The following is a 23,761-nucleotide window of genomic DNA, read 5'->3' on the forward strand; positions in this document are numbered from 1 at the left end:
GCAAGATGTTTATTATTCAGACCACGTAATCTCTTAGCTAATTAACTTGTTTTGGCGTTGGAGGAAAGTTATCTCGACCGAATCCGAATCATAATCCAGATCAATCAAATGGAGATGCTAGCAATATACTGTATACTAGAAAATATGTACAGATGAAGCCGTATTAGGTCAGTCTCAATGGGAATGTCATAATAATGTCATAAGCATGGGAGTGTCATGGAATGTGAGTGGAGTGTTATCACTATGACACTTCTCTAGCTTGATTACCTAATTTATGGTTTTGTTAACTATGTCGATGACACTCTTACTGAGACTGGTCTAATAAATATATTGATTAGTATAATAAAATTCTAAAAATGATTTTATAAAAAGTACAGTATGTAATACTTTTTATTATAATTAAAAGAATAATAATCTGGTAGGTGTGATTAAAAGAGTAATAGCTTATACGTGTTGGTCTGAGGATGTTAATATTTTTTTAGTTTTACTCGCCAAGTATAATTCTTTACAGTTTCAGACTCTCTTTTCCAAATCCACACAGACACTCAATGTATGCACACTCACCTCCTATGAATGCAAGAACACAAACTCTACCACTACGAGCATCTTCGAAGAATGAGCTAGCAAATTCTCGAGATTGATGAAATCACCACAGGCATCTCGCTGTCGACAAGAACATCGTCTAGCACTGAAAATCCAATGTTTTTTAACTCTTGAAAAATTCGCTCCACAGAGAGTTGAACCGGAACCTGAGATACTACCGAATCTCTTGTAATCACTAGGTTGCAGACCCTTTCACCGATTTCGTCTCAGCTCACCATACGTCCTGGTTTCCTATTCCGATTGAATCTATTTTCATCCATGGATCCACCACCATCATAGAGTCTACCAAGACGGATTCAGAATTCTTATTGGGCGACTAGTAGTCACTTAAATTGAGTGTTCAAACTATGCATACAGCTTATTTGCAATCCGAGAAACAAACCGGTCTCAATATATATCCATACAGCTACTGGTTACAACAAAGATATATACATTTATTACCAACTTAATCTAAAAATTATATTTATGTAATTTGTTACCATCATAGATATATTTTATTATAAATCACTGGACAAAATAATCCAGATGTTTGTGTATCTCTGGCCCAGTTGCAACTGATATATTTGCTTTTTAATAATACGTTGCAACTCCAAATATTTTAGAGTTGTAACTGAAATGCTTCCAGTGTTGCAACTGGAGGTGGCGCAAATGTCAACTAGCAATACACACACTTCTCCACTTGTCCGTGCACTCTCTGCATGCGCATAGATCGGTGGTCTTCATTTTATGGATTGATTGAATTCACCGTTTCTATTACCATATCTTCCCCAGCCCACCCAAAATGAAACAAAAAAAACTAAATCTTTCAGCTGACCTATCAAGGCAATGCTCCAAATTCGCCTCAAAGATCAGCGAAGAAGTGGTAGGTGCTAGAATCAAGCATGATAAGCCTTACTGCCGCGACCGCGGCTGCAACAGCCAAACCGCTGAACCCAATTACATTCAACCAGTGCCAGGATTTCTGGATGGCAGACAACTTATGGCCCTTCACCATCAGGTACATGTGATTTGCAAGAACGAACGTCAGGGGGAAGGTGCTGAGGGCGCCCGTCAGGCTCATGAAGTCCCCAAGGAACGGGAGCACCGCTGCCACCAGCGTGTTCACCGTCAGGTAGCCTCCTCTGACAAGTACTCTGAACACCATGTTGTGGAATGCAAAAGGACCACCATGCCCACTTCCGTACTTTGTGTCCAAAAACTCATACATTGGGCTCGCAAATATCTGGGAAATACATGTGTGCATAAAAGTCGAGTTAGTGACCTAACGTCAGAGATCAAAAAGGCCACAATGCTACACGAATATTTCAAAGAGATAGAGAGTACTAAATACTGCAGTTTGGACTAGAAGAACACAAAGAAAGTGGCTTAATTACGTGTAACGCTATGACAGTCTGAAGAAAGGCCGACATATTTGCAGTGGCTTTTATCCAAACTGGTCCTTTGACGTTGTTCAGTAGATAAGTTGATGTTGAGGAACCATAGGCCCAGTAACCCATAAAGGTTACAGCGTAGAGAGGCAACGAGCCAACGGTGAACTGGAACCACAGAGCTTTCTCCATGTTCTTGACCACAGGAGGCCTTATGGTTGCCTGCAGTATATTCAGCACATATGATGAATGGTGATGTCCTTGCAAATAATAGTACTCGACAATGCTCTTGGACTCACTTGAATTTCTGGCAGCATTCCGGTGTTGTAAGCAAACACAAGGTCTGCTACAGCACCTATTGTTGTAAAGATTCGAGTTCCATGTGGTCCGTGAATACTATAATCCCTTGCAGGCGCGGCCATTCCTATGAAATATCAGCAATGAAACAGAGTATCATAGTAAACATATGTCCACCATCACATATTGGTATAATAAGGTATAATAAACAGAAATGCATATGAAATGATGGTATCAAAGTTGGCAAGGCAGCTTAATATGGTGCCAAGGATAATACCATCTCTCAGTGACAGCACAAACGCTATGACAATATAGATGAGGCTGAAAAGTGTGGAGAACCCCAACCAAACCCTGAGGGCGGATAAATAAGGGATTCCAAAGGCAAAAAGAGCACAGACGAATCCTGATATTGCAATGCAGTAAGGAAGCTTTAGAGCTCCGTCATCCCTAAAGAGTGCATATGTTGCCTGCATGCATAGGGGAGATGGCAAATAAGTTTTGGAGGAAAATATTAATGAAATTTAAATCAAAGTTCACTTCAATGATTTCTCTACGACAACAGATCAAAGTGATCGCTCACACTAATAACATTTTTTTGAGATACAGTGCCACCTGTGTAAAGCATGTCATCAACAAATGGGACTGAACTAATGGAAGGAAAACCAACAGCAACAGATGGAATTCCAGAAAACCTCTAATTTAAATACAGGATCAATAAACAGTAGGGCCAAGCAAACATGGTAGATGGAGTCATGGAGAGAAGAGTGTGTTATGTGGAAAAAAAAAACAGGTAGAAACGTGCTGCATCTGTGGTTATTTTTGTGAATACCTTCAGAGCTTGCCCAGCTAAGATGATAAAGCCAGTGTTGATCATGAAAAGATTAACGTATTGCAGAGCCCATGTAAGTCCATAAATTTTTCTTCCTGCAATTGAAAGAATAAGAAAAATAAACTCTACTAGGGTAGGAGGTAAATTCCAATAACTTGGGAATAACACAAATTTAATGCAAGTAGGCTTAAAAAAGTTAGTTGCTGAAGTAAGCACTATACTAACCATATATGTGCCCAGCAAGATCTCTGTATCTGATATGGCGTTTGCCGCCAACTTCATGGAGTCGTGCAAGAAGCGCATTAGCATACATGGATATGGCGGCAGCTAGGAGGAGGCCACATGTCCCGGCAATCCAGCCTAAAGGAACCATAATAGAGCCAGAGTATCCTAGCACATATGCGCTGTTGACCCCGGTTATGAGGACGAACCCAACTTGATACCAGGGATCTGAAAATGACGAATTCTTGCAGGATTTAGCCAATGCATAATGTAAATTTATCTGAATGCAGTCAGCAATATAATTTTCTATGCGTAACTTTGAAATTGAACGAAAGACCAGAACTCGATTCTTTAGGAGAGGAATTCTAATTCATGGACGAGCAGTTGATGGTTGAAGAAAAATAAGGCGATTACATCATCAGTTTGCTTGCTTGCTTGTGATACTTTTAACAGGGTGACAGGCATGCGCGTACGCAGTGGTAGATACTCCCTCCTTCCCTGTTTATAAGGCATACACGTATATCAAGATTCAAACCTTGTCATCTTTGACCAATAATTTGACTATTAAATTTTTATTTTTATAATACAAATTTCATATGATTGGATTCATAATCAAATATATTTTACAATGATTATAAGTTTATAATCAAAAGTGATATAATATATGATAAATAAATGGTCAAAGTGTTGTTTAGAAGACCGTGTCATGTTCCACCATGCCTTATAAACGGGGAAGGAGGGAGTATAACAAGAAAGGAAGGAAGGTAGAATTTAAAGGCGGTTATGCATGTTGCGTACCAACGCTAATCTGGTGGGCCGTATCCTCGGTGAGGTCGGGCCTCTCGCCCTTCTCGTCGGCGGCGTCCATGATCTTGGTGGGCAGCAGGAGCGGCGCCCTCTCGTGGTGGCGGCCGTCGAATTGCAGGTCCTCTGTCTCCGGGGTGGTGCACGACGATGGAGAAGAAGAAACGGAGGCAGCCTATAAAAAGGGGAGGACGAAGCCGCCGCGGCACCAACACGGTGATGCGGTGGCTCCCCAAAAGTAGCATCATTTTCGTATCTATCGAGGAAAAAAAATGACGGACACGTTATTGTCGCCACGCCAAAGTGGTGAGAACATTGAATGAAATGATGGGGGCGCCAATCAATCATTTAGGGAATCAAGTGCGATCTTACTTCTTGTGCCTTCTCTCTCTCTCTCTCTCTCTCTCTCTCTCTCTCTCTCTCTCTCTCTCTCTCTCTCTCTCTGACTGTATGTATATATGCTACTCCTATACTGTATCTGTATGTCATGTGGACCACAGCACAAATTAAAGCAGGCACTAACTGTATGTATAATTGGGAGGCCGTCGGGAGCAGAGTATGACGGGTCTAGGCTAGTAAGTAGGCACTGAATCATGAGAGCAGCAGCACTCAGCCTCATAAGTAGGAAGAGTATGCAGCAGGTGAGTGCGAAGCACTAACAACAATCCAGCACAAGCAGTAATTGAATTGATAGGGAAAGGAGCTGAAAAAGGAGGGAAGACTCACGTTGACATCCATTGCTTTGGTTCTCAGGGAATCCAATCTGCTTTCTTCTTGGTATGGAGGATGAATTTGTTGGAGAACCCCAAGTGCAGCGATGGATTGATTGATTATTCCCTCCACCAAAGGCCTTTCGCCAGACCACAACGAGCAAAGGCCTACTCCTCGACGTCGTCTTCCTCCTCCTGCTGCTAAGATAATCGGGGGAGGGGACGGGAGGAGTTGGTGGGTGGGGAAAGAAATTGCAGTAGCCACAGGGAGGAAGAAGCTGAGATTTCCCATTCCGTTGCGCGGCCATGCATTTCTTTCCTTCTCTCTATTTTTTATTTGGTTCTTTTAGGGGGAAAAAAGAATTCCTTCTCTTTGCTTGCAGAATTCCCCAACCACGCACGCAATTCCTTTCTTTTTGTTTCTTCCCCGTCTCCTCCGCTGGCTGTTGCTCACTCACTGCCTCTTGGGCCCCGACCACCAAACACCATGTATGCATGCATGTACAGTACGACACAGCAACCATACATATGTAAATATGTAGATAGATAGATAGATAGATAGATAATAGATTGATTGATAGTAGACAGGGTGACATGCAGATAAAAAGTTTAATTTGCATCCAACACAAAACACATGATGTATGTCTACAGACACACAACTTTAGGCAGCAACTCCGTCCAAAACAGAACCAAAGGTTATTAGTTTTCCTCTCCTCTTCTTTTCTTTTCTGTAAAAGAAACGAGCACAGAGGGAGAAAGAGAGAAGGCCACTACTAGTACCTAAAATAAATATCATCAAACAGAAGATAAAGAAAAAAAAAGATACTGTATGCTGCAACAGGGATGGCATGGCATCTAGCTACACTACCGGTTACACCCATACAATTCAAGCAGAGAAAAAGATCATGAGGGCCGGGTCATTTTCTACTCCTTCAGTTTCGTCCATCCATTGATCGCCACAGCATACTTCCGTTCCGGAAAGACCAAAAGCAACCGTTGGAGGGATGTTTGCTACGTATTTGCTTTACAACTGCTGCTATTTACTAGTATGGCTTACAGCTACTCTTTGCATACCCAAATCAGCAAAGATTCCAGATGTTTGAGCATAACAAATTTGAAACACTCGCGATCCCCTTTAATTTGGCACGCACGCACGCACGCACACACGCACACGCGCACACACACACACACCATATCCAGCTATCCAATATACAAAGGCAAGAGTAGCATGCAAAAAGTGAAGATGAGAAGTTTTGTGTTTCTCCTTTTTCTAGGCAACCTGCTTCGCTTCAGAGGTCAAAAAGAAAAAGACGATAACGAGATGAAATTGAAACGAACAAGGCTGGAGAGAATCCTGTGCACTTGTGCAGGTCCATTTCCTCCTTTCTTCAGACTTTGTGATTCGGACTGCTCCGGAGTCCAGATGAGATGAGGCTGGCGTCACTAGGCCTGCTAATGGGTTGGGTTGAAATGGGTTTTATGGGGTGGGTTTTGAAATCGAGTGTGTTTGGATGAGTTAAAATGGGTTGTATTAGTTAATGGGGTGGGTCGGGCGGGTTCTATATAAATGCGGGTTGAAGCGGGTTGGGGTGGATTGAAATGGATACTTTTTACAAAATAGTATAACTATATATAAATGTGGGTCACACGTGAGAGCTGGACTCTGAAATAAAAACTACGTGTTTATATCAGAAAATTTTATCGAAATTGACTGAATTTTGTTGGAGATGACTCAGTACGACTGGCAGCTATTTTGTGCAAAGCAGTGTGGCTAGAACTACCTGTGAGCCCCACATAAAGAGCCGGACCCTGGAATTAAAACCTCGCGTTCACACTATAAAATTTTATTGAAATTGACTGAAATTTGTTGGAGATGACTCAGTACGACTGGTAGCTACTATGTGCAAAGCAGCGTGGTTAGAACTACACGTGGGCTCCACATCAAGAGCCGGACCCTAGAATTAAAATCTCGCGTTCACACTATAAAATTTTATCGAAATTGACTGAAATTTTTAGAGATGAGTCAATATGACTGACAGGTACTCTGTGCAAAGTAGTGTGGCTAGACATATATGTGGTCCCCGCATTAAGTGTAGAACCACTAAATTCCTCTGCATAGTAGAACCCATGGGTTTTTATGGATTACCCGCTTATAATGGGGCGGGTTGGTTAGAGTTGAGAAATTAACTAATTGGGTTGGGTGGGTTGGGTATCTAAATATGTTAATGTTGGGTGGGGTTGGGTATGGTGCGGGTTCCAACCCATTAGCAGGGCTAAGCGTCACCAATTCAATTGGTATACATCCCCTGGCCTTGGTATTCCACATTCATGCATGTATTTCCAATGCCAAAAAGTCCATACTGCAATCATCCATGCTGGGATTATTCGATTCACTTCAGATGCCCACTACACTGCTTGCAAACCAACTCCAAAGCATTGCAAAATGCAGCTTGGAGCCTCAATGTGATTCTGATAACAAGTGCCAAAGCAGCATTATAAGGTGGGCCTTGCATCTTTGTGGAGATACATGACGTACAAAAACTCATCACCATCCAAAAGGTAAGAGAATAGCATCATCCCCCCCCCCCCCCCCCAGAGGCACTCTTGCCTTGTACTATATCAAAACATCAATAATTAATGATGACCACACTCAGCTGACATTAGAATATACACATATATCTCTGGTCCACTAATAGCAGCATCTGATTCCAAACCATGATTATCATAATTCCTAACTAAAGGCAATCCGGTACCTAATCTCTAGTGGATGCGAAAATGCCCTTCACAATCAACCTGGAATTCAGATGCGGAGACTCTCAACCCCGGAGAAATTTTCCCTGAAAGGAAATGGAAAGGCAAAAGGCAACCCTGGATTCGATACTCTAGTTTGTAGTTCCTAACTCAAAGCAGCACTAGCAGTATATCTAATAGTTATAGACTCATAGTAGCTCCCATAAAGAGCAAATTATATGATACTCATAATGCAAAGTCAATGTCACTTTGGGTAACCAAAAGCAAGCAGCCCTTATAATTGGACAAATCTCACTGCGGATCAGCCGGATAGGATTTGCTGGAGGTGGACTTCGGATAGGGTCTTCTCCACCTCCTCGGCTTATTCGACGTTCTTCATTGGACAGCACCCAGTTGAGGGAGCCAAGCTGCTCCGCAGGGCGCGAGCTCCGGCAAAGTGCAAGTTCTTCATTTGGCTCGTCATCCACGACAGGTGCTGGACCGCCGCTCGTAGGAAAAGACGGGGGCTGCAGGATGATGACATTTGCGTGCTCTGTGACCAATCCTCTGAAACTATCTATCATCTTTTGCTTTCATGCACTTTCTCTCGTGAAGTATGGTTTCAGGTTTTGCGCCGGTTGGGATATGAGCGACTTTTGCTTCAGGCTCAGTCTGATTACATCCTGGATTGGTGGGCACATGCACGGAAGCTGCTTCCCAAAATTTGGCGTCGGGGATTTGACTCTCTAGCGGTGCTCATTTGTTGGCTTCTGTGGAAGGAAAGAAATGATAGAACTTTTAATCGCCGAAGTCACACGGTCGATGATGTAGTGAGAAGGGTCTTTGATGAGATCATCACTTGGTCACAAGCTGGGTTTAGACAGTTAGAATCGTTTGCAGTTTTAGGTGTGCCAGGTCGCGAAAATTTGGCCTTGTAATAGGGACCGAGGAGAACGCTTAGGACCGGTCCCAACTGTGACTGGTTCCTTTTGTAGCTACTTTCTTTCTTCCTCTTAATGAAAAACGTGCTCAGCCACGGTCGCGAAAAAATAATTGGACAAATATGAAATGCAGGTCACTTGCTCGAAGTTGATTTTTGCTCCACTATGTTGGCAACTTGAAGGGGACCTACATCATCAAATCAAACTTGGAGCTGAATGCAGGCCAAAACTCTGATGATCAACCACAGCTTGAAGTATTATGGGTCTAGTATCCGTCCGTCTATGGGAGGAGGAATTACTGCAGAAGAAGGACCTAGCTTGAAAAGAAGAAATATGCGCATGCATCAGGTTTCAATGTTCCATCCAAAGTCATGTCTAGTTTCAACCAATTTCTGGCGAGCATTAGTAACAAGTGCAAAAAAAAAAGCTCATGTTTGTCCCCTAGAGCTGAGAATCAAAACACAACTACACAAGCACACTGACTAAGCAGAATCAGTGCAAGGAAGGAAATACAGTAGTTGCAGTGGTGTTAAAACTTGATTAGGAACCATCGAACTGAAATGTGAGGAGCTTCTAACTAACTTGATTTGGGCAGAAAGCGCAGACCTTGCGCTGTTGTGTTTGATGGCAAAATCTGCAGTTTCCACCGTGGTCTGATTGATGATGGTACTAGAGTAGTAATTACAAGACAATTGCAAAGGCAGCAGCAACCTGAATTGAACTGAACTGGAACAAAACAAAGCAACAAGGTAAGAGCTGGTACTTGGGGACGAGGACGAGAAGAAGCATCATGTACTTGTTAGCCGCGCCGGACGGCGGATGGCCATTGTCGTCGTCGGTGGCAGCGTCGTCCTTGACTCCGACGAGCATAATCTCGGAAGGCCCAGCTGAGTAAGGTGCAGTTGCCGGAGGGCATCCGGAAGCCGGCGAGGACGGAGCCCCGCCGGAGGACGGGGGACAGATCGAGTGGACAGGAGAGCGGCGGCGGCGGGGCTCGGGTGGTTGTGGGTGGGGATGCGCGTGGCGGAGGTGGCTTTGTATTCTCTCCAGGCGTGGAGGTTCCGGCTCCGGTCCGGGGCAGGCGAATAGTGGGCCTGGCCCTGTATGGCGGCGCGGCCGCCGAGGTCGACGCGGACGTGGCGCGCGGAGAAGACGACGGCGAGGGCGGTGGGCGAGCGGTAGGCTGCGGAGGGCGTGAGGAAGAAGGCGACGGACGAAGCAGCAGAAGGCGGGAGGGCGAGGACGAAGTAGGTGGAGAAGGCGAGCGCGGGGGGGGGGGGGGGGGGGGGGGGGTCCTGTATGTTAGAAATTTAGTAGCAATTTAATTAAAAAAATCAACAGATTTGTGACATCTATATCTATCTTCTATATATACTATAAAAGTTGAAACAATTGAAATATTTTTTCACCAAGATTAGACCCACCGTACCCCTCACGAAGGCCCCACCTGTCAGGACAAAACGTTTGACGGTAGGGAGGGGGAGAAGAAAAAAAAGACGTGCATTATTTTTAAAAGAAAATAAATTCATTATTGCTTGATGGTTTTGGAAGGATATTAATTGACATCATTGTTTTATGAAAGAAAAAAATGTGTATTATTTGTTGAAAGAAAATAAATAACATCATTACTTGGTGGAAGAAAAATTAAATACGAACTTGTGTCATTTACATCTTCCCTAGTCTTTTAATTATTATAAGAGAAATGTACGGCAGAGCCGGATGCACTAGTCAACATAGTGCCTACTAGTGTAGTCGTCTCGCTCGATGCAGTGCAGAAAGATTGTCGTGCCGATCAACAATGAGACGTTGGGAAGAAGACGATCATCACCGTCACCGACACCACTAGGAAAAAAGAGGAAGCGAGTAGTCGTGCCGCTTACGAACACTCCCAAAAACATAGGCCTTCACCCGAGCAGGTGAACTCATAGACAGAAGCGTTTTGAAGACCTACTCTTTCAATGTTTGTATGCGCAAGAACCGGAAGGGAGACGCATGAACGCAATACAACAGCGTGTGTCGAATGCAGCAATTACTCAACGTTGAAGCACACCTTTTATAGCCACGTAGGGAGATAGAAAGGCATTAGACAAAACGCTTTATGCATGACCTTTCGTTTGTGCATGCACTAAATAACTCCATGGCTATCACCACTAATACATGCATGTAAGATTTATTCTCCATTCATAATGCTCTCATTTACATATATCATTATTAACATTGGTATTTAACATATTAATTAGATTTTATTATTTCATGGGTCTAATTAATCTTAACACTGTACTGGACGCGTGCGCCCCGGGAAGGCATGGAGACTTGTGCGGCGGCGCAGAGGGCGAGCTGGGCGGCGGCTGCGTGGAAGAAGTCGAACAAGAAGGAAGAAGAGGTGGCGGAGAGAGCTGGTGTTGTGCTGGGAAGAGGAAGGGGAGAAGCAGCGGCGACGGCATCTTGCTCAGCCCCCTTGCGCAGTGCAATGCTCTGCTCCGGATCGGACTAGCGTCAAAATCTTCCGCTTCTTGTTTGTTCTTGAGAGCAGTACTCTAGTAGTAGCAGATTGATTTGAAGATTTGATGGACATGGACACATTTTCGCATGGATAGGAAGAAAAAGGCGGGTGGTGCTCACTTCACTCTGCAGGGGTATTTAACTTCGGAAATATATCAGATGCAAACCAATTTTTCTATGCAAACTCTAATTTAGACCACCGGATCAACCTCAAGAGGGGGCGCAGAGAGACCAGGAGGGGGATCTGCAAAAGTACGATTACCAATTCAAAGGCGAGCGGTTAATTGTAAAATTACCTAATACCCCCACACCCCTTGGATGTTGATGTGGTGACCCAAATTGAAGTTTGCACGGTTTGCATGGAGAGATTGGTTTGCACCTAATATGTTCTCTTTTAACTTTCTACTATTATAATGGATAGCACCTCCTGGGATAGGATTCTTTAATATTGACGTATTTACCATTTTTGCTCACGTGCCACGCCAGATCCTCACTCCATGCTGGATCCGAGTCAGCATGACCGAGAAAATGACCGCATATGCCCCTAACCAATCTTCAAGGTGCCCAGAGATCGGCCAAAGTCGAGCAGGAAGACGTCGGCGCCATGCTGGCCATTCCTCGCTGCCCTGCTTCGACTCCGCACGCCCAGGACCTCCTCGCCCTACCCCTGCACGGTCGCACCTCCTCGAGCCCGACCGAAATCGACCGATTTCCGAGCGGCTGGAGAAGCCCCACCGCCGGCCCCGACCACTTCGGGATCCACTCCCTCCTTTCGGCCTTTCTCCGCCTAGTTCGAGCCCTCGGTGAGCTCTGTTGTGTCCTCCTCTTGCTCACCAGCCCCTTTTCCTTGGTTGTCCTCTTCCCTCGGTCCGTCGTCGCACAGGAAGAAGGGCCGCCGGTCTTGGGACTCCGTTTCCCCCTTCTCTGTTCCAAGAAAAACAGCAAGCAAGTTGGCATGCTTACTCTCGCAAGAAAGAAACAGAGCAGAGGAAAGCTAGCTGGCCATAAGATCATGCATTAGAGCATCTTCAGCAGTCCCTCAATTCCCAATCCAACTACTATATTGGGAGAGTTGATAAGAAAATAGTGTTCCAGCAGTCTCCCTAAAACTTTTCCTTTTCCCAATAGTTATCGAGAAAATCCAATAATTCACCCAAGCTATCCCTAAATAAAGGGGGGAGTTGTGACTCTCTTGATAAAATAGTTGAATTAGATTCGTCTCGCAGTTTAGCCCCAGGGTTCTACAGTTAGTTTTATAATTAATATTTATTTAATACTTCTAAATACTAAAAAGTCCCTAAGACTTTTTTTAAGTCCATATTCCAAAACACCCCCTAAAAGAGCCGGCAGCTACCTATGGGAATAGGGAGCTAGGAATGGCTGAAACTTTAGGAATCACGAGCGGGAAGAGGTGTTTTGATCAGCACGAATCTTGAAGCTTCTCCAGCCGAAGGATAATGCAAGCGGCCGCAACCGGTTGAGAAGATTCCGGGTTGGACTTTGTGTTAACTAGACGTGTGTAAGGATCGATGGACCAAGAGGGGGGGTGAATTGGGCCTTTTTCAATTTCTAAAACAAAGTAAGGCAACCTTAACCTATGCAAAGCTAGTAGGGCACCAATTCACCAACCGGATAACTAAGCTACCTACACAAGCTAAGAGAGATAAAGACAAAGTAAAGCCTAGCAAGGTAGAGCTAAGTTATGATCTCTAAGTCAAGCACATGAGTAAATTGCATGAAAGAAAATGCTTGAATAAAAGGAATGGACAAGAGACAACCGGATTTTTTTTCCCGTGGTATCGATGTGTTGGCACACACCCCTAATCCACGTTGTGACACTCACAAAGAGTCTTGTCACCTCCCAAGTCACCGAGACGAGGGCGCTCACTAAGAGTCTCCGTTCACCATCCCGGCGTGGTGGAGATCAAGCCACGTACAATCTTCTTCTCCGGGCTCCCACAATCCTTGGCAAGCTCCGCGAGAAACACCTCAATCACCAAGATCGCCTAGGTGATGCCAATCACCAAGAGTAACAAGCTAAGGCCTTCACTTGAGCAAGAACCGATCACCAAGAACGGATGCACACTAGCTTCTCTCTACTCAAGTCCTTAATCTTGCTTCTTGATTGATTGAATGCACAAGTATGTGAATGATGAAGCTCAAGGTGGCTCTTGACTATGGTATGAGTGTTTGGATGTTGCCTGGTGTCAAGAGTGGGCGAAATGACCCATTGGAGGGGTATATATAGGCAGCTCACACAAATAGAGCCGTTGGAGAAAAGCTGCCAGAAAACTGCGTAGCGCCGGTTAATCCGACGTACCCCCCATTGTCATCGTCGGTTTAACCGGTGAATGTAAACTGCCTCTTCTGAAAACTAGCCGTTACAACTGGGGCAGATTAACCGACGTAGCATCGGTTTAACCGGTGAGTGTAGTTGTCCACTGAACCACTGAAAAACCAAGTCTCTGGACAACTGCACCGACGTTAACTCAAACCTATCGTCGGTTTAACCGGTGAGTACAACTTTTGAATTCCTCTGAAAAAACCATCTCACTGGTCAATTGCACCGACGTCTTGATTCAAACAGCGTCGGTTAATCCGGTGAATAGAACTTGAATTGCCCTGGAAAAACCAACTCTGGACTAATGCACCGACGTTAAATTCAAACACGTCGGTTTAACCGGTGTATTGAATTTGTCCAGACTCTGCTGACTTCGTTTAACCGACGTATAGAAAATTGAGAGCGTCGGTTAAACCGGTGTATAGACTTTTTCTGATTTTGTCTTTTCTGATTTGAGTCTTGAATGAAATCCAAATATTCTTGAGATATAGTTTGAGAACCACTTATTTGAACTTCTAGAAACCTGAGTGACCATAGTGTGCATCCATTTTCAAATGACCATGTCCATGCTCAAGTTACTAAGCCTTAACCCCTCTTAATAGTGCGATCACTATAAAACTATAAAACCTATACTAACCTAAGTGTCCTTCTCAACCTTGTGACACTTAGGACTAGAAAGATCCTTAGCCTTGACATTATAAGTTGAAAACCGAGATCGTCTTTTAGAATAACCGAGATTGAGGGGCCTCTTTTGACATATGACCAAATGAGCGATAATGATCTTTTAAGCTGCACAAACTCATTAGTCACAATAATGGTTGTCATTAATCACCGAAACATACCTTGAGGGCCTAGATGCTTACAACGTGATTGATGGCTGATACTGATTTATTGTGAGAGAAAAGTACTGTTGGCTAAAGGCTGGTAGCCGGTGCTAATTGGTGTGAGAGAAAAACACTACTGACTGATTGGTGCTGATTTGCCTTTCTTTCTTTTTTGCTTTGACTAAAGAATGAAATTAACCCCCTTTGATAAATGGAGAAGAAAAGAAATAACCTAGCTCCTAAGCTAAATTGATTAATTATTATCTTCCACTAACAAAGGATGTGAAGAGAGTTCATCACCATTACATAGTTATCTAATTCTCAGTTTAAATAACTGCATATTCAGATTGATCTTACTAGTTTTTCTTTCCTTATCCCTTGCGTTACCTCGAGGCATGCTAGAGCAGCTCGTGCTTCAGTTTGCCACGGTAATCTGACATGCACGCACGTACCGATTCTTTCCACAGAAAATAGAATAGAAGAGAAAAGGGAAGACAAAATTTCACTTTATTTCATTTTTGCATCTGCATACTGAGTTCTACACCAAACTCAGGAAATGATTTTGGGACAAGGACAAGGAAGGCAGCGGATCGGGTTCGGGGCGGATACCCGCGGGTTTCGGGTTTATGCGTTTCGGGTTCTAATTTTCGCCCATGGTTTTGCGGGTTCGGTTACCAAAATATTTTGGATTTGGAGTGAATTCTCAATTGTACCCTGAGCTCCATCAAGCCCCCGAATCAAATCAGCCCTGTAAAAACCAATAGCAATCCTAGGTATATAATCCATCTCTCCTCTCCCTCACCCCTCACCCCTCACCCATCCCTCCCGGCGGTGGCCGCCCAATCGCACCCGCTCGCCGCCGCAGCCCAGCCCCGCACCCCCGCCCCCGCACCTAGGCCCCACGGCGGCCGCCGAGCGCACCGAGCGCACGCCGCCCGGAGCCCGCGGCAGCCCGCCGCCCGCGCCTCACGCGCTGCACGACGGAGGCCCGGAGGCTACCCACACCCCGCCCCGGCGCCCCGCACGGAGGCCGCGGCCGCATGCTGCCCGCACCTCACACGCCGCATGGCGGCAGGCCGGAGGCCACCCTCACCTCGCCCTGGCGCCCCGCACGGAGGACGCCCGCACCCCACCTTGCACGGAGGCCGCGGGCCGCGGCCGCAGTGCTGCACGCAGACGCAGCCCAGACCACCGAGGAGATTTGCCGCACGCCGAGCTCAGGGAGTAAGGGAAGGTGAGCTCGGGTTTTGGATTACCCGCCGAGTTTCGGGTATCCGCGAGTTTCGGTTTCGGGGATGGATTCTGACCCGAATTGGATTTCGGGTCGTGTTTGGGTTTTAAATTCGAGTTTTGATTTTGGATGTCCAGACACTCCACCCGAACCGAATCTGATCCGTTGCCATCCTTAGACAAGAATGGACCCACAACCCACCCTACTGGTATAGGGACTGGTTTTGTTTTGTCCCGCGGACTGGAGATAGTTTTGTTCCTCCTGTGGGCTGGGCCGCACGCAGCCCAGACCAGCCTTGTTCCTCCTGTGGGCCGTATTGTTTCAAGGCCACACGCACTTAAAGCCCAGCGGCCCACCCCACCCTCCTCTCAAAAAAAAAAAAACAGCCCACCCCACCCTTGTTATTTTGTTGGCGCGGGAGTCGGAGGAGGGAGGCTTGGCGTTTTTCCTTCCCGCGCGCGCGCTCGTCTTCCTTCTTCTCCTTCTTTCCCGGTTTCCCCTTGTTCCTTTTCCCTCCCTCCCGCCCGCCTTGGTTCGTTTTTCCCTCCACAAATCCAATCCATCTGAGATCCCACCCGCCATTACCCCTTTCTCCCGGCACGCCAGACCCAATCGAATTGGATCTCCGCCTCCGCCTCCGCTTTCCACAGCAGCAGCCAAGCCTAGCCTAGCTGGCCATGGCGCCGCCCAAGCCCACCACTCCTGACGCGGCCACCAAGCCCAAGAAGAAGGTCACCGCCGCGCAGGTCGCCTTCCTCGTCGACCGCTACCTTGCCGACAACGGCTTTCACGCTGCGCTTGCCGCCTTCCGCTCCGACGCCGCCCACCTCTTCAGCCCCCACCGCGCCAAGCCCCCGCCCAAGGGCCTCCTCCCGCTCGCCGACATCCTCCACGACTACATCGCCCTCAAGGAGGGCCGCGTCGCCATCGACTCCGCGATGCACGCCATGCACTCCCTCGTGTCCAACTACTACGCCTCCTCCTCCTCGCCGCCACCGCCTCCCATCACTCCTGCGATGATGCCTCCCCTGCCTCCCGCCGCAAACACCTCCCAGCCATCCTCGCCTCCGCTCGTCCCGCCTCTCCTCGTCGCCTCGTCTTCTTCTCCTCCGCAGCCCCAAGGTAATCAATTGCAACGCCCTCCACCTGTTCGACCTATTGCCTCCTTCCGCTTGCTTTCTTTCTAGCATTGCATTGTTTCTTGTATTTTGCTGCAACCTTAACCACACCCGTCCCTGCTCCCATGCGCAGGCGCCGCCGGATATGCTTCACCTGTCGTACATCACTACGCTCATACATCCACCGCGCTTCTTGTCCACAACTCCTCAGACATGCCCACCAAAAAGAGGAAACATTCCAAGTCTGCAGGGAAGACTACTACAGCCTCCAAGAAATCCTGCACCACGACCTCGGATGCAAAAGGTACACGGGCGGCTTGTTTACTGTAATTTCTCCTTCTCTACCACCACTGCAGTCTGCAGATGTTGCCACTAACACCCAAATTTCCTGATGCCAGCTGCAGGAAATAATAAAGCTGTTGCATCACAACTGGCAAATCACAACTTGTCTGCGGCCCATCCAACTTCAGCTCAACATTCTGCTATGGCAAACCTTCCTGTCCAGACTTCCTCTGTTGCAAAGAGCTTATTCAGGCCACTTCAGCCTCAGCTCCACTCTTCTCCCTGTAGTACACCGCAACCAAGCCATGCCATACAAGATCAGGATCAGCCCGCTGCTTGTACAACTCAAAGGCCATTGCCCGTGGCGGCAACTGCTCATACCCAGCAGGACATTGCCTCCTCCCAGTGCTCCATAGTTTCTTCCAAGACTCTCATCGTCAGCCCGCTCAAAGGGGGCACCTATTATGCTGTTGAGAGGAGTTACCATGTCAGCTCCCCCTTGAAATCCACCACCCACAAGTCAACCAAGAGGGAACATGTCAAAGGAAAGCTAAACTTTGATGCTACTGATTCAAGGCCAGGTCCAAGTGAGCAGCTGATTTGTGACAAGGCCTCTACCTCCTCTGATGAAGACAAGCAAGATGACTTTGACATTGATTTCACTAACCTTGATATATTTGATGGTGATTTTTCGTTTTCTGAGCTTCTGCTTGACCTTGACCTTGACCTTGACACTGAAGGTGTTCATTGCCAGAATCCTTCTACAGGTGCTGAAGTTCAAAGGTATTCATTTTGTTTGTTTGTTTGACAACTTTCAATTTCTAGTCTTTGCAAAACTGTGCATGCTAACATGTTTTCTTTCTGCATACAAGACTAGAGCCTGTTGCCAAGAGTGGTTATGTGATAGCAGATCCTGGTTTGCCTGATGCAGTGAAGGCAGTCGCTGCAGATTCCACTGAAGATTTCGATTTGCAAGGTTTTCACCGAGCTCTAATAAGATCCTCCATTGTCTATCTTCCTTTTATTTTCCTGTGCCCCCTTATAACAATCATTATTGATACCTTCTCCAGCAGGAGCAACATCTGTCACTTCTGTCAGGGCTATTACTAAGAGGGTAAAGATCGTCAGCCCTGGTATGTATTCTTATGGTTGCGCTTGTCATGCTCATGCGCATACTCAGCGATCAACAGAGGAAGAACCTTCTAACGTGCTGTACTTGGTTATTTCTTTGCAGTGAAGGGCCGCACAGCTTCGTAGAGCAGCGGATGAAATTTCACATCACCAAGTGACTCTATGTAGCCGGCCGCATGACTGACTAACTTTATCTAGATGGCCTAACAATCCATGACAGTATGTTGTAGTAGTGACCAACTGAACTGCGCTGAGGGCATTTTCAGCTTCCTGTAGCATGCTAGTAATGCTATGATGTAGTTTCTCGTATCTGTTTGCATCGTGTTCTCATGTAAATGCTAATGTGGCATTACTAATTCTAAGGTTAATATCAGAAATTTGGCATTCAGATTCTGTTTGCATTTTGACTAGCTAGCTGTTCGGCCCATTTCTTGCTATTTCAGAAGTCGTTTATGTTCATTCCCTTAGAAAACATTATTGCGCCCAAACTGAAATGCCTTGGAGAATCTGTAAACAAAATGAGCAAAAAAAAAAAGAAGAGTGGGAAATTCTTTTTAAGGAGGGGATGAAGACTGAATCAGGTCGTTCCTTAGCTTGTGCCGTCTTGGTTTCCTTAGCTTGTTCCTCCTGATTAGATTAGCATTAGCACTGGGGATAGTCTGGTGGCGGCGGCGGGAGAACTGCGTCGGGCGTGGGGCCGTCGTCCACCTCGAAGGCCATGGCCAAGCCGAAGGGCAGATGCGTGTCCAGGTGGCAGTGCATGATCCACATGCCGGGGTTGTCGGCGGTGAAGCGGATGGCTGCCCATCCGCCGGCAGGGACGGCGACGGTGTTTCGCTGGTGTGGGTTGATGAGGTTGTAGGTGCGTACATGGCGGTACGCGTTGAAGTTGCCGACGCCCTGCTCCAGCACGTAGAAGTTGAAGCCGTGGAGGTGCAGCGGGTGGTTCTCGGCGCCCAGGATGGCGGTGTTCTGCAGCACCACCTCCACCGTCTCCTTGTACCGCAGCGCCTTCACCTTGGTTCCCTTGGCCGTGGCCATCAGCGCCCTGTCGGCGCTCGCCGCCGAGCTGGTGAAGTCGAACATCACCGGCGGCCGGTCGGGGAAGTCGCGCGTATACACGCCGGCTCGCCGCCGCATGCGCGCCTCCAGCAGCGACATGGCCGTCGGGAACTGGAAGGACACGTTGTTCATGCTGGCCGCCACGGAGCCCCGCGTGCGGTTGCACAGCGTCTGCGCCGGCGCGCACGGCGTGACGCCCAGGCCGAAGGTCACCAGCATCCGCGTGTCCACGTGGAGCGGCACCGTCGGCGTGCCGTCCTGCAGCAGCCCGGTGAGGCTCGCGTAGAAGCCCTGCGCGGTGGCGCTGTCGTTGAAGGCCGGCATGCTGGGCATCATGGTCGTCGCCGGTATATTGCAAGCGTGAGTTGGTATTTTCAAGTTTATTTTTAAAACTGCCTTTTAAGAGTGAACTGTATATATACTTGGTACAACTGTTCAAGAATACTTTTAAGAGTGAACTGTATATATACTTGGATTTGCATCAGATTTGGGCGCTCAAGAATATTGGGCATCTATGCATCGCGAAGCATATCTCTAACTGTTCAACTGTTCTGTTTTGTTTTTTTTTAAGGCTCGCTCAACTGTTCTGTTGGGAGGAGCCCAACAGGAGCCCCGAACTGCAGCGTGATGCGACCCAGCCCATATGGATGACGGATGTTTTACAGAATAACCCTCCCCTTCCCTTGCAATTACGCGAGGGACCGAATCGGAATGGTCGTCCTCCTTCCCGCCGCCGCGCCGCGCCGCGGATGCGATGCCGCCGCCGCCGCCGCCGCTAGCAGCCCTAGTCACCCGCCACCCTCACCAACTACCCGCCTCCGCCTCCTATCCCTCAGCCTCCACGCTCCCTGCCTACCGCGCGCTCATCCGCGACCTCTTCTCCGCCGGCCGTCTCGACGACGTCGACGCCGCCCTCGCCTTCGCGCGCTCCCGCCTCGCCCCATGCTCCCTCCAACCGCTCTACGTGAGCTGCATCCAAGCCTACGCCCGCGCCGGCCGCCTCCGTGCCGCCGTCGACACCTTCGAGCGCATGGACCTCTTCGGCAGTCCGCCCGCCACCCCCGCCTACAACGCCATCATGGACGCCCTCGTCAACGCCGCCTACCACGACCAGGCTCACAAGGTCTACGTCAGGATGCTAGCCGCCGGCGTTCCTCCCGACGCCCGCACCCACACAATCCGCCTCAAGTCCTTCTGCCTCACCGGCCGCCCGCATGTCGCGCTGCGCCTGCTGCGCACCTTGCCGGAGCGTGGGTGTGTCTCCCAACCCGTCGCCTACTGCACGGTCGTGCGGGGGCTCTATGCCAGCGGCCACGGTCACGATGCACGTCGCCTGTTCGATGAAATGCTCGGCAGGGATGTCTTCCCTGACGTTGCCACTTTCAACAATGTTTTGCACGCTCTTTGCCACAATGGGGATATCTTCGAGTCTGGGGCACTTCTCGCCAAGGTCCTCAAGCGGGGGATGGCGGTAAACAAGTTCACCTACAACATATGGATCCGTGGGCTCTGTGAAGGCGGCAGGTTGGGAGAGGCTGTTGCGCTCGTGGAAAGGATGGGCTCCCACATTTTGCCAGATGTTGTGACTTACAACACATTGATACGTGGCCTTTGTAAGGACTCCAAGGTCTGGGAAGCTGCACAATATCTTCGTAGGATGATCAACCGGGGCTGCATACCAGATGATTTCACCTACAACACCATCATCGATGGCTACTGCAAGAGGGGCATGCTGCAGGAAGCTACTGAGCTTCTGAAAGACGCTGTCTTTAAAGGTTTTGTGCCGGACCGGGTCACATACTGCTCACTGATCAATGGACTGTGTGCTGACGGTGATGTCGAGAGGGCCCTGGAGCTCTTTAGTGAGGCACAAGCAAAAGATCTGAAGCCTGACCTTGTCGTCTACAACACCCTTGTCAAGGGGCTCTGTCGTCAGGGTCTGATCTTGCATGCCTTGCAGATCATGAATGAGATGGTCGAGGATGGCTGCCATCCCGACATTTGGACATACAATATTGTGATCAACGGACTATGCAAAATGGGAAATATTTCAGATGCAACAGTTGTGATGAATGATGCCATTGTCAAAGGATACCTTCCAGATGTCTTTACCTTCAACACGTTGATTGATGGCTACTGCAAGAGATTGAAGCTCGACAGTGCCCTTCAGCTTGTTGAAAGGATGTGGACATATGCCATTGCCCCTGATGCTATTACATACAACTCAGTTCTGAATGGTCTCTGCAAAGCAGGGAAGGCCAAGGAAGTCAATGAAACATTTGAAGAGATGGTCCTTAAAGGATGCCGACCAAATGCTATCACATACAACATACTGATAGAGAATTTTTGCAAGATCAATCAACTGGAAGCGGCTTCTGGGGTGATAGTCAAGATGAGCCAGGAAGGGTTAGTTCCTGATGCAGTTAGTTTCAATACGCTGATTCATGGATTCTGCAGGAATGGTGATCTTGATGAAGCATACCTACTGTTTCAGAAGTTGGATGAGAAAGGATACTCTGCAACAGCTGATACTTTCAACATTCTGATTGGTGCATATTCTAGTAAGCTGAATATGGAAATGGCTGAAAAGATTTTCGATGAAATGATCAGCAAGAGCTATAAACCTGATCTGTATACCTATCGTGTTCTAATTGATGGGTCATGCAAGGCTGCAAATGTTGATCGCGCATATGTGCATCTGACAGAAATGGTAAACAAGGGATTTGTTCCATCGATGGTGACTTTTGGCCGTGTAATAAATGCACTTGCAGTTAAGCATCGAATATCCCAAGCTGTTTCTATTATTCACATCATTGTGAGAATAGGAGTTGTTCCCGAGGCTGTTGATACCATCTTTAGTGCTGATAAGAAGGAGATAGCTGCACCAAAGATACTTGTTGAGGAATTGATGAAGAAGGGTCACATTAGTTACTCTACTTATGAAATTCTCCATGGAGGAGTAAGAGATACCAGATTAACTAGAAAAGCTCGAAAGGAAAAATACATCTAATGTGTTTACTTCACCACATCAGTAAAAAATCATTTCAGTAAGCTGATTGAGCTTTGATGTATCTGAGCGATAAGATCTTATTATTGTCCTATTAGTAGCTGTACACTACCACTTCATGGCTTCTTTGTTCAGAATATGTAGACTATCTGTTCCTAGTTGTAGGAATACAAAGGTCCGACATTTATATGTATGTATGAAGGCTCATGGTAGTTCAAGGTAATTCTAGGGAGCTGGATTATTATTATACTCAGTAGAGTATGTCATATTAGCTACAGTTTCTTTCCATTCTGAATATCTGAGTAAAGGCTTACTCTATGTGGCTTCTGATGGCAGGCGCTGCGATGTTTGAAGTCAGTGTTGGAAGGTGGCCGCTACTCATAAGAAATACCTGTGGAATTGTGAGTAATTTGCCCATTTCTATGACTTGCTTACAGATCTCATGGGAAGTGCCCTCATCCCTCTCTATTGGCTTACTTAAATGCAGTCCCACTCGAGGTACATAGTAAAACACTATCTTGGGACATTTCTAAGTTACTCTACTTAAATGCAGTCCCACTCGAGGTGCATAGTAAAACACTATCTTGGGACATTTCTAAGCTACTCTGTATATTAGAGACATGCTCAAAAACGTTGATAAATTTGTTGCAAGTGCTATTAACATACTAAACAATGCAGACATGTTATTAGGTCCTGACTCATTTTCTCGAAAGCTTTCTATAGCCTGTTAATGCAGGCTGCTGTGCTCTTCGATTGATATTGTGACAAGATTCTGAACCACCTCCTGTCTGTTGCTGTTGGTGCTTCTATATGTGGCATATGCCATTCAATATAAACAAGGATGACAGCCTTCCTCACGTTAGTCACCATCAGTTTTTCAGACACACGACTGACTGACTGACCTTGGGAAGGAGGTTGAGTTGAGATGATGAAGAACATTTCCAAGGCTCTACTATAACCAATGAAGCTGCATTCCCTACTCTGTACCTGGTTGTCTGCTGTCACACGGATCAAGTGATACATCGCAGTGCTGAAGTTATTCCATTAGTTTGCTTTGTGCAACCTAACTGGTACTTTTCTACATGCTGCATGTCTAGCTCTACTAATCATAATATCACATGTTTGTGCCTGTAATATCGCTGTACATGGATTATATTTGTAGGCTGGCTTGTATTTGCAAATGGAGGGATTGGTATGTAGTACCAACCTACTTGTCAGTTTTTGCCTGTTTGAGAAGGCATTCAAGACAAATTCCAATTCTATACAGACAGCAAAAAATAATAAATATGGAAAATCTTTCAGCATAAAAAACAATAATAGTATTTTGGTGAGTAAATCAAGTACAAAATGATTTTTTTTGAGAGATGGACAAACTGAATTAACCACAAATCGGAATCAACGTACTCATTAATTTAAACTACATGTACCAGACTGACAGGGAGAAGAAACTTTTATTTTGTTGACGTTTTCCAAGAAAACCAGCATGGCCACTTGAGCCTTCTTAATTAGGCGATGCTAATCGATCCTTATCAGCTTTTGTCATGCCAGCAGAAACGAGAAATAATGCTCAAAGGAAGAGAGAACACCACATATAGGCAACCATCACAACTCACCTACCAAACGTATGCCTTCACCAATAGAATATTGGGGTAGACAAATGCAACAGGCTATGTAATTGTTTTGTGCATTAGTGGTACTCAGTGCATGATGCAACTGACTTAGACTACTCAGCTTCCTCAACCAGCCAGAACCAGCAAATA

The 23,761-nt window shown here is 46.7% G+C and overlaps 5 protein-coding genes across 10 annotated transcripts; 2 read left to right on the top strand and 3 right to left on the bottom strand.

Moving 5' to 3' along the window:
- Positions 1–1,151: 1,151 nt before the first annotated feature.
- LOC120659164 (probable proline transporter 2) lies at positions 1,152–5,223 on the bottom strand. Its single transcript, XM_039937208.1, has 8 exons — positions 4,849–5,223; positions 4,117–4,297; positions 3,322–3,546; positions 3,097–3,191; positions 2,545–2,734; positions 2,270–2,394; positions 1,977–2,192; positions 1,152–1,825 (listed from the first exon to the last, which is right to left on the bottom strand). Exons 1-8 carry the CDS (start codon positions 5,122–5,124, stop codon positions 1,445–1,447), a joined length of 1,689 nt encoding a protein of 562 aa, XP_039793142.1. The 5' UTR covers positions 5,125–5,223; the 3' UTR covers positions 1,152–1,444.
- Positions 5,224–8,625: 3,402 nt separating this feature from the next.
- On the bottom strand, positions 8,626–15,983 carry LOC120659057 (chromatin-remodeling ATPase INO80-like). The gene is made up of 4 exons (XM_039937126.1): positions 15,798–15,983; positions 9,300–9,798; positions 9,086–9,229; positions 8,626–8,816 (listed from the first exon to the last, which is right to left on the bottom strand). Exons 1-4 carry the CDS (start codon positions 15,981–15,983, stop codon positions 8,761–8,763), a joined length of 885 nt encoding a protein of 294 aa, XP_039793060.1. The 3' UTR covers positions 8,626–8,760.
- On the top strand, positions 15,918–18,342 carry LOC120659165 (IQ motif and SEC7 domain-containing protein 2-like). Of its 2 annotated transcripts, none has more exons than XM_039937211.1 (6): positions 15,918–16,523; positions 16,653–16,823; positions 16,918–17,584; positions 17,674–17,777; positions 17,875–17,934; positions 18,036–18,342. In XM_039937211.1, the coding sequence occupies exons 1-6, from the start codon at positions 16,079–16,081 to the stop codon at positions 18,056–18,058; spliced, it is 1,470 nt and encodes a 489-aa protein (XP_039793145.1). In that variant the 5' UTR covers positions 15,918–16,078; the 3' UTR covers positions 18,059–18,342. The 2 variants fall into 2 exon arrangements, with proteins under 2 accessions (XP_039793145.1, XP_039793143.1); XM_039937209.1 differs by having other exon boundaries at positions 15,920–16,523; positions 17,872–17,934.
- Positions 18,343–18,361: 19 nt separating this feature from the next.
- LOC120659166 (laccase-14-like) lies at positions 18,362–19,331 on the bottom strand. The gene has a single exon (XM_039937212.1). The coding sequence runs from the start codon at positions 19,328–19,330 to the stop codon at positions 18,575–18,577; it is 756 nt and encodes a 251-aa protein (XP_039793146.1). The 5' UTR covers position 19,331; the 3' UTR covers positions 18,362–18,574.
- A 351-nt stretch (positions 19,332–19,682) lies between these two features.
- LOC120659167 (putative pentatricopeptide repeat-containing protein At1g74580) lies at positions 19,683–23,265 on the top strand. Of its 5 annotated transcripts, none has more exons than XR_005668919.1 (3): positions 19,683–22,220; positions 22,338–22,499; positions 22,566–23,263. XR_005668919.1 is itself a non-coding variant. In XM_039937214.1 (3 exons), exons 1-2 carry the CDS (start codon positions 19,749–19,751, stop codon positions 22,383–22,385), a joined length of 2,064 nt encoding a protein of 687 aa, XP_039793148.1. In that variant the 5' UTR covers positions 19,683–19,748; the 3' UTR covers positions 22,386–22,402; positions 22,489–23,265. The 5 variants fall into 5 exon arrangements, 3 of the variants coding, with proteins under 3 accessions (XP_039793148.1, XP_039793149.1, XP_039793147.1); XR_005668920.1 differs by having other exon boundaries at positions 22,338–22,402; positions 22,875–23,263; XM_039937214.1 differs by having other exon boundaries at positions 19,683–21,764; positions 22,338–22,402; positions 22,489–23,265.
- Positions 23,266–23,761: the final 496 nt, after the last annotated feature.

The sequence above is a fragment of the Panicum virgatum genome, chromosome 2N (assembly GCF_016808335.1).
Source record: "Panicum virgatum strain AP13 chromosome 2N, P.virgatum_v5, whole genome shotgun sequence".
In the NCBI taxonomy this organism is placed as follows: domain Eukaryota; kingdom Viridiplantae; phylum Streptophyta; class Magnoliopsida; order Poales; family Poaceae; genus Panicum; species Panicum virgatum.

What these genes read in the sequence shown, in the direction of transcription:
- LOC120659057 (XM_039937126.1), bottom strand. Translation starts at nt 15,983, where the DNA reads ATGGCGGGTGGGATCTCAGATGGATTGGATTTGTGGAGGGAAAAACGA. An exon ending in GCGCCAACAAAATAACAAGG is followed by an intron (nt 9,799 to 15,797) that starts GTGGGGTGGGCT and finishes TCTAACATACAG; the next exon opens with GACCCCCCCCCCCCCCCCCC. An exon ending in CCGTCCGGCGCGGCTAACAA is followed by an intron (nt 9,230 to 9,299) that starts GTACATGATGCT and finishes GTTTTGTTCCAG; the next exon opens with TTCAGTTCAATTCAGGTTGC.
- LOC120659167 (XM_039937213.1), top strand. Translation starts at nt 19,749, where the DNA reads ATGCCGCCGCCGCCGCCGCCGCTAGCAGCCCTAGTCACCCGCCACCCT. An exon ending in GTGTAATAAATGCACTTGCA is followed by an intron (nt 21,765 to 22,337) that starts GTTAAGCATCGA and finishes TTCTGATGGCAG; the next exon opens with GCGCTGCGATGTTTGAAGTC.
- LOC120659164 (XM_039937208.1), bottom strand. Translation starts at nt 5,124, where the DNA reads ATGGGAAATCTCAGCTTCTTCCTCCCTGTGGCTACTGCAATTTCTTTC. An exon ending in TGTGCTGTCACTGAGAGATG is followed by an intron (nt 2,395 to 2,544) that starts GTATTATCCTTG and finishes GATATTTCATAG; the next exon opens with GAATGGCCGCGCCTGCAAGG. An exon ending in AGACTGTCATAGCGTTACAC is followed by an intron (nt 1,826 to 1,976) that starts GTAATTAAGCCA and finishes TGTATTTCCCAG; the next exon opens with ATATTTGCGAGCCCAATGTA.
- LOC120659165 (XM_039937209.1), top strand. Translation starts at nt 16,079, where the DNA reads ATGGCGCCGCCCAAGCCCACCACTCCTGACGCGGCCACCAAGCCCAAG. An exon ending in TTCTCCTCCGCAGCCCCAAG is followed by an intron (nt 16,524 to 16,652) that starts GTAATCAATTGC and finishes TCCCATGCGCAG; the next exon opens with GCGCCGCCGGATATGCTTCA. An exon ending in TGAAGATTTCGATTTGCAAG is followed by an intron (nt 17,778 to 17,871) that starts GTTTTCACCGAG and finishes TACCTTCTCCAG; the next exon opens with CAGGAGCAACATCTGTCACT.
- LOC120659166 (XM_039937212.1), bottom strand. Translation starts at nt 19,330, where the DNA reads ATGATGCCCAGCATGCCGGCCTTCAACGACAGCGCCACCGCGCAGGGC.